This window comes from Bison bison, unplaced genomic scaffold (assembly GCF_000754665.1).
Source record: "Bison bison bison isolate TAMUID 2011002044 unplaced genomic scaffold, Bison_UMD1.0 scf7180017864167, whole genome shotgun sequence".
NCBI lineage: Eukaryota > Metazoa > Chordata > Mammalia > Artiodactyla > Bovidae > Bison > Bison bison.
In genome coordinates this window covers 728,967-738,035 of record NW_011494739.1, presented here as the reverse complement: position 1 = coordinate 738,035, position 9,069 = coordinate 728,967, and the positions used below count along the sequence as shown (strand labels likewise).

At 44.0% G+C, this 9,069-nt stretch overlaps 1 protein-coding gene across 7 annotated transcripts in view; it reads left to right on the top strand.

Annotated features, from left to right (window-relative positions):
* The window catches only part of KIF3B (kinesin family member 3B), a 40,314-nt gene that overhangs the window by 15,262 nt on the left and 15,983 nt on the right, over window positions 1-9,069 (top strand). For all 7 annotated transcript variants that reach the window (XM_010841729.1, XM_010841728.1, XM_010841723.1 and 4 more), the window contains one exon: window positions 6,087-7,543. In XM_010841729.1, coding sequence (XP_010840031.1) covers window positions 6,152-7,543 — 1,392 coding nt within the window. In that variant the 5' untranslated portion in view covers window positions 6,087-6,151. The remainder of the gene's footprint in view (window positions 1-6,086; window positions 7,544-9,069) is intronic.

The following is a 9,069-nucleotide window of genomic DNA, read 5'->3' as shown; positions in this document are numbered from 1 at the left end:
GGCCCATCATTGGGTGGCTGAGCTGTCATTCAGCTCTCATTGCTGGCACTTGGGGCCTGGGCCAGGGGCCATCAGGATATTCCCATTCTTTCAGAGAAGCAGAAAACCTGTCTGTTTTAATGTGAAATCGCTATTGGTTTTTTGTTTGTTTTAGTTTAGTTTTTTTTTTTTTTTCAGAAATCTTAAACATTCAGAGAATAATATAGGAAGCAGAATTGACAGTTGTTAATGTTTTCTCTTATTTGCTTTAAGCCTCATAACCTGTTTCTATTTGTTTTTAAGAGAAATGATAAAGTATTACAGGTAAAATTAAAAATTCTTTACATTTCTTGTTCCATTCTCTACGTTTCACTGTCCAGTTTTAGCAGGCACTATCATAAATTATTGTATATCCTTCTAGTCCATTTTTGGGGATACTTACATGTACATAAATGCAAACCCATGAACATATTGTTTTCTAATTTTTTAGTCATAATTGTCATTCTGCAGCTTGCTTTTTCACTCAACCTGTTTGTTTTCTTTCTTTTTTTAAAAAAAAATATTTATTTGGCTGTGCCAGGTCTTAGTTGGCATGTGAAATCTTTATAGTTACAACATGCGGGATCTAGTTTCCTGACTAGGGGTCAAACCTGGGTCCCCAGTGTTGGGAGCACAGAGTTTTAGTTACTGGACCACGAGGAAAGTCTCAACCTGTTTATTTATCAATGTAAATATATGTAACTAATTCAGAGTTGACAGACTTTTTCTATGACAGATCAGGATTTTAGGTTTTGTGGGCCACGCTGTCTCTGCTACAGCTACTCAGCTCTGCTATTTTATAGCTAATGCAGCCATAGATAATATGTAAGCAAAGGGGTATGGCTGTGTTCCAATAAAACTTTGTTACAAAAACTGGCTGTGGGCTGGATTTGGCCTGTGGGGTGTCATTTACTGACTCCTGCTCCAATTTATGGAGAAGGCAATGGCACCCCACTCCAGTACTCTTGCCTGGAAAATCCCATGGATGGCGGAGCCTGGTAGGCTGCAGTCCATGGGGTCCCTAAGAGTTGGACACGACTGAGCGACTTCACTTTCACTTTTCACTTTCACGCATTGGAGAAGGAAATGGCAACCCACTCCAGTGTTCTTGCCTAGAGAATCCCAGGGACGGGGGAGCCTGGTGGGCTTCCATCTATGGGGTCGCACAGAGTCGGACATGACTGAAGCGACTTAGCAGCGGCAGCAGCTCCAATTTATTCATTTTAAATACTGAATAGTGTAATATCTGTAGCATGAATGTACGATCTTTTATTTTTCAGTTCCTCTATAAATGGATGATTAGGTTGTTTCCAGTTTTCTACTATTTTAGCAATGCTGCAAGAAGCATCCTTTTCTGTGTTTCCTTGTGCATATGTGCAAAGGTTTTTCACCAAGGCATATACAGATAGAGAGGTAGAGTTGCTGGGGGGTTTGGTTTGTTATTTTTTTTTTTTAGACAATGATAGGGCCAAATAAAAATGGCTTCAGGTAGAATGTGACCAGTTTGTGACCTGTGTTCTAGAATCTCTATAGGAAGCCAGTAGTTACTGATAATCCAAATCCACACCTAGTTCTAGAATTTGTCATGGACTCCTTGACAGCACAGGTGAGAGTATGTGAATCCAAACACGAAAGATTCTGGAAGAGAGTGGTTTCCCTGAGAAATGTGCAACTGATTTCCTCACGGACAAAAGAGATGAAGTTGGACAAAGACTCAATTTTTCATGGGTAGTAGCCATTCTAACGGTGGTTGTTAACAATGGGATGACAAGTTCAAGCAGAAGAGGTGTTCGGGATAAAGATGCTGAGCTGCTTGACCTGTGGTTTCTCCTTTCCTGGCAATGCTGTGAGTTCCTTTAAAGATTTATCACTGTAATTAGACAGACCAGAAGAGGGAGGAGGAAGGTAATAAAGACTATCAGGGCATCCTTCCAAGAAAACCCTCTCCTTTGAGGAGGACCCACAGCAAGATTTTAAGCTCTGGTGGCAGGAAATTGAATTAGTCCATCTTCCTGAAGTAATATGTCAGTAGTACATGACTAGTTCAGCCAAGCTCAGTGAGTTCAGAAAAGAAATGATGTTCTGTGTTCCAAGTCAAGGAGATTTAATTAAGTGGACTCAGACTTTGGGAATTCCTTCTTTTTACAAGCTTTTTAAGGTTACTGTGGGTCATTATCATTCCTTTGTTTTTATTGTTTTGGAGAACTCAAAAATATACAGGGCTGTAACAGAAGCAGCTGAACATCAAGACCTGCATGAAAGCCTGCTGCAGGCTTTTTCGTTTTATTAGAGAGGCTTGGGGTCACATTGTTTTCATAGGTACAACCTCTCCCCAGCTATGAAACGCAGAAGAATCGGTCCTCTCCAGTGACCTGTTCCCCATCCACCTCTTATGTTTCTTATTCCTTGGAGTCTCAGGTCTTGTCTAACCATCCCAGGTGCTACAGCAGAGGCCTCCCCAAAGGAGGCTCTGGGGCCGGGGTTCGGGCTTGGCACCTAGAGCGCTTTTAGGCCCTTGTTGAAGTGGAGGGAGAGATAGGCAAGGGATCAGCCATATCTGTAGCTTGGGGGCCATTCCCCTGGAAAAGAAAAGGAGATGCAGTAACCTGGCCATTCTGATATCTGATTCGAAGCATCTGGCGAAATTCTAGTAGCTTCTAGAAGGTGATGAATGAAAGGCTGCCTTTTACATGGTTTTCTTTAAATGACTTGATACTTACTTTTAATTGGACATTCCCTGGAGAAGGAAATTGCAGCCCACTGTAGTATTCTTGCCTGAAGAATCCCATGGACAGAAGAGCACGGCAGGCTACTGTCCATGGGGTTGCAAGAGTCGGACACAACTTAGCGACTAAACTGCAAACCACCACAGTTGAACATTGATTAGGTATTTGGATCTCAGTTTGAACTGATTTTTAAGGATGATGACTACAAATTGAACAAGAGAAAATATTAGTCTAGTGATATTTAATGCATAAAATTAGGCTTCCCTGGTGGCTCAGCAATAAGGCATCCATCCACCTGCAATGTTGGAGACTGCCTCCAATGCTGGAGACACGGGTTCAATCCCTGGGTCGGGAGGATCCCCAGAAGAAGGAAATGGCAACCCACTCTAGTTTTCTTGCCTGGAAAATCTCATGGACAGAAGAGCCTGGTGGGCTATAGTCCATGGGGTCACCAGAGGCAGACACAATTTAATGACTAAACCACCACCATCACCACCAGTAATCTTCAGAATGCCCCTCTGACAAGGGTTTTGAATGCAATTGTTTTAGCTAATTTTTTTTTTTTTAATTTTTTGGCCATGCTGTGGCATGTGAGCAAAAGTTCCCCCACCAAGGATTGAACCTGTACTCCCTGCAGTGGAAGTGCTGAGTCTTAACCTCTGGACTGCCAGGGAAGTCCCTATATTAGTTAACTTTAATCTGACTTTATTTTAGTTCACAAAGTATTTCCACCTTTATAAGTGTTAGTCTGACAATCATCCAAAATGAAGGAGAATTATCCCTGTTTTACAGATCTTATAAAAACTGATGCAGGGAGGCTAAGAGGTCTTGTGGTTCTTCATTCTTAGAGAACATTATTTTATCACATGTAACAATTAGAAGAATTATGAAAAGTAACTTCTCACATTTCCATGTGCTTACTTACCAACAGAACAATTTTTTGTGAAAGATCGATGAAGAAACATAACAACTCCGTGTTTATTAATTAGCAGCATATATACCTAGAGTGACTTATCATGGCTTCACATTTTTCCACCTTTTATGGGCAAGGAATAGGTCAGTCTCACAACTTAATGAGTACTGTAATTCATGTTCTAAGTATCTATCAAAATTACAAATGCATATATCCTGTGATCCAGATAGATTTTTTTTCCCATACATGAAAGGATGTGGTTCTAGGTTTTTCATAGTAAACTATCAGAAACAGCTTAAGTGCTAGGGTAGTGGTTAAATAAATTATAATGCCTCCATACAGAGGGATGTTTTACTGCTGTCATAAAGAACAGGGCAGCTCTGCATTTACTGAGGGGAACAAACTCCAAGATAGGTTGTTAAGTAAAAAAAAAGCAAGCTGCAGGACACTGCGTATTGTGTATTATATACTGCTGCTGCTGCTGCTAAGTCGCTTCAGTCGTGTCTGACTCTGTGCGACCCCATAGACGGCAAGCCCACCAGGCTCCCCCATCCCTGGGATTCTCCAGGCAAGAACACTGGAGTGGGCCGCCATTTCCTTCTCCAATGCGTGAAAGTGAAGTCGCTCAGTCGTGTCCGACTCTTCGCGACCCCATGGACTGCAGCCTACCAGGCTCCTCCGTCCATGGGATTTTCCAGGCAAGAGTACTGGAGTGGGGTGCCATTGCCTTCTCTAGTATTACATACTATGCTTGTGTAAAAAAGGAGAGGATAAGTGTGCGTTAATACATAGAGCTTGCTATGCATAAACTTATTCAGGAAGATTAAAAATCTAATAATACATGCCTTGTAAGCAAGGAAGTGGTTGCCTGGAGAACAGGTAAGGGAGAGGGACCTGTCAGCAAAGGACCTTCTGAATCAAGAATCATGTGAATTACCTGTTTGTTTTTAATTTAAAATATATATATATATATTTTAAAATAATTTTTGCTTTAAAAATAATTTTATTTGTCTGTTTACTTATTTTTGGCTGTGCTGGGTCTTCGTTGCTGCGAGGGCCTGCTCCACCTGCTGCGAGCGCAGGCGTCTCATGATGGTGGCATCTCTTGTGGAGCACAGGCTCTGGGCACGTGGACTTCGCTAGTTGCAGCACACAGGGCTCAGCGGTTGCGGCTCTCAGGCCCTAGGGCTTGGGCTCTGTAGTTGTGGCATCTGGGCTTTGTTGCTCTGTGGCATGTGGAATCTTCCCAGACCAGAGATCAAACCCGTGTCCTCTGCATTGGCAGCAGATTCTTATCCATTGCGCCACCAGGGAAGTCAGAATTATGTTTTTTTAAAAACCCTTGGTTTGAGGTTTTTGGGAGTTTAACATCATCATATGTATCTCTTTGCTCTAATTTGCTTGCTCCCTACCCCTTCCCAGAGAACCCATCTAATCATCCTTTCTTCTGCTCCATGAGTTTTTAGCACCAAATGAAGTTCTTTTTTGTTTTTACTTAAAAATTTCTTAATCTATTTTCTTATTTGCATTCAAATTTTTAAAAATTTATTGACTGGATAAGTGCTTTCTATGTGATGCATTACCCCACATCCTTGTTTATTTGAACACATTTTGCACAAGCCACAGTTGATTTTAGAATGGAAAAGTATTATTAGTACAAGATAGGAAATTCAAACAGTGCTAATGAGTGTATAGTGAAAAGTGCTTTTTTTCTTTCTCTCGATCTCTGAGTGTCCTCTGGCCCGTAGTTCCCCTCCCGAGGTTGCCGCTGTTACACTTTGACACGTATGCTTCTAATACTGTCGCACGCGTATGTACACTGTGCTATAGACGCTGTTCCTCGTCCAGGTTTTTCACTTAACAGCATGTCTTGGTTTAGGATTATGTTTAGATTAACACATTCTTCTTAGCAACTGCACAGGATTCCACAGTATATATTAAATTTATTTCCTCACCCCCTCTTGATGGGAATTGGGGTTGTCCACAATCTATTGCTACCACAGATGATGCCACAACAGATATCCTTCTATCTGTAGGATAAATTCTTAGAAATACAACTGCTAGATCAAAGGGGCTTTGCATTTTAAATTTAGATAGATAGTTCCAAATGGCTCTATGCAGAGGTTATGGTAGTTCCATAGCATATAAGGTTACTTGGGCTTTTATAAAGCTTCCAGCCACCTCAACCTGTAGTATAGGATAAAATATACATTGAAGAGTGGACAAGCTAGTTAACACTGTTGATGGAGTAGGGTTTTTATTTTTCCCTCTGCAACTGGTTAAGATCCCATCAGGAAATAGCCATTTGTAGTAGTTACTAAGTATGGCTGTCAGAAGGTTGGCTAGATGGAGGTGACCTAGGTGTGTAATCAGCCCCCAGTGACAACTGTACTGTCTGTGCTTAACTTTTTTTCTTTCCTTTCCCCTAGGACCCTAGCATCCTGAGATATTTTTGGATTCATAGCCCTTAAGAGTGACCTGGTCAGAGGTCATCATGTCAAAGCTGAAAAGCTCAGAATCAGTCCGGGTGGTGGTTCGCTGTAGGCCCATGAATGGCAAGGAAAAGGCTGCTTCATACGACAAGGTGGTGGATGTGGACGTGAAGCTAGGGCAGGTGTCTGTCAAGAACCCCAAGGGAGTGGCGCATGAAATGCCCAAGACCTTCACTTTTGATGCCGTCTACGACTGGAACGCCAAACAGTTTGAACTCTATGATGAGACCTTCCGACCACTGGTGGACTCCGTCCTTCAGGGTTTCAATGGGACAATTTTTGCCTATGGACAGACAGGGACTGGGAAAACCTACACGATGGAAGGAGTCCGGGGTGACCCTGAAAAAAGAGGGGTCATCCCTAACTCGTTTGATCACATCTTCACCCATATCTCTCGATCCCAGAATCAACAGTACTTGGTCAGGGCTTCTTACTTGGAGATCTACCAGGAGGAGATCCGAGACCTGCTCTCCAAAGATCAGACCAAAAGGCTCGAGCTGAAAGAGAGGCCTGACACCGGGGTGTACGTGAAAGACCTGTCTTCCTTCGTTACCAAGAGCGTGAAGGAAATAGAGCATGTGATGAACGTGGGGAACCAGAACCGTTCTGTTGGGGCCACCAACATGAATGAGCACAGTTCCCGTTCACATGCAATTTTTGTCATCACCATCGAATGCAGTGAGGTGGGCCTCGACGGTGAAAACCACATCCGGGTAGGGAAGCTGAACCTTGTAGATCTTGCTGGCAGTGAACGGCAGGCCAAGACCGGTGCGCAAGGGGAAAGGTTGAAGGAAGCAACCAAAATCAACCTGTCCCTCTCGGCCTTGGGTAATGTCATTTCTGCCCTGGTGGATGGAAAAAGCACTCATATTCCGTATCGGGACTCCAAGCTTACCAGGCTCCTCCAGGATTCTCTTGGTGGCAATGCTAAAACTGTGATGGTGGCCAATGTGGGGCCCGCCTCTTACAATGTAGAAGAGACCCTAACCACTCTAAGGTATGCCAACCGTGCCAAAAACATTAAGAACAAGCCAAGGGTCAACGAGGACCCTAAGGACGCCCTTCTTCGAGAATTCCAGGAAGAGATTGCTCGGCTCAAGGCCCAGTTAGAGAAACGGTCCATTGGTAGAAGGAAGAGGCGAGAGAAGCGGAGGGGGGTTGGGGGTGGGGAAGAGGAGGAGGAGGAGGGAGAAGAGGGGGAGGAGGAAGGGGATGACAAGGATGATTATTGGCGGGAACAGCAAGAGAAACTGGAGATCGAGAAGCGGGCCATTGTTGAGGACCACAGCTTGGTTGCAGAGGAAAAGAAGAGGCTGCTGAAGGAGAAGGAGAAAAAGATGGAGGATCTGCGGCGGGAGAAGGATGCTGCTGAGGTGCTCGGGGCCAAAATCAAGGTACTGTACCCTGCCTTAGGCCTGTTCTTTTTTCATTCTAATTTTTTTGTTTTGTCAAAAAAATGATATGAGGAATGATGTTGATATTCAGTGCCCAAGGGCTTCCTTAGTAGCTCAGGTGGTAAAGAATCTGCCTGCAATATAGGAGACCCCGGTTTGATTCCTGGGTCAGGAAGATCCCCTGGAGAAGGGATAGACTACCCACTCTACTTTTCATGGGTTTACCTGGTGGCTCAGACGGTAAAGAATCCACCTGCAAAGCAGGAGACTTGGGTTCAATCCCTGGGTTGGGAAGATCCCCTGGAGGAGGGCATGGCAACCCACTCCAGTATTCTTGCCTGGAGAATCTTTGACAGTAATATCCATGTGCCCCTCTCCCTCCCCCAGTATAAGAAACAGAATAGCATCTGTATCTTCACAAACTCTTGTGCCCCTACCTCCCCAGAGGTAACCGTTACCTTGGATTTGGTGTTTATTCTTTCTTTGCTTTTCTTTATAGTTTACCCAAATGTGTATATATGTGTATATATATATATCTCTACATAAGAGAGCATTTTGTGCATGCTCAGTCGCTTCAGTCATGTCCTACTCTGTGTTATCCTATGGACTGTAGCCCGCCCGGCTCCTCTGTCCATGGGATTCTCCAGGCAAGAATACTGGAGTGGGTTGCTGTGCCTTCCTCCAGGGGATCTTCCTGACCCAGGGATTGAACCCGCATCTCCTGCGTCTCCTGAATTGCAGGCAGATTCTTTACCCACTAAACCACCTGTTCAGTTCAGTTCAGTTCAGTTGCTCAGTCGTGTCCAACTCTTTGCGACCCCATGAATCCCAGCACGCCAGGCCTCCCTGTCCATCACCAACTCCCGGAGTTCACCCAGACTCACGTCCATCGAGTCGGTGATGCCATCCAGCCATCTCATCCTCTGTCGTCCCCTTCTCCTCCTGCCCCCAATCCCTCCCAGCATCAGAGTCTTTTCCAGTGAGTCAACTCTTCACACAAGGTGGCCAAAGTATTGGAGTTTCAGCTTTAGCATCAGTCCTTCCAAAGAACACCCAGGACTGATCTCCTCTAGAATGGACTGGTTGGATCTCCTTGCAGTCCAAGGGACTCTCAAGAGTCTTCTCCAACACCACAGTTCAAAAGCATCAATTCTTCAGCACTCAGCTTTCTTCACAGTCCAACTCTCACATCCATACATGACCACTGGAAAAACCATAGCCTTGACTAGATGGACCTTTGTTGGCAAAGTAATGTCTCTGCTTTTGAATATGCTATCTAGGTGGGTCATAACTTTCCTTCCAAGGAGTAAGTGTCTTCTAATTTCATGGCTGCAATCACCATCTGCTGTGATTTTGGAGCCCCCAAAAATAAAGTCTGACACTGTTTCCACTGTTTCCCCATCTATTTGCCATGAAGTGATGGGACTGGATGCCATGATCTTAGTTTTCTGAATGTTGAGTTTTAAGCCAACTTTTTCACTCTCGTCTTTCACTTTCATCAAGAGGCTTTTGAGTTCCTCTTCACT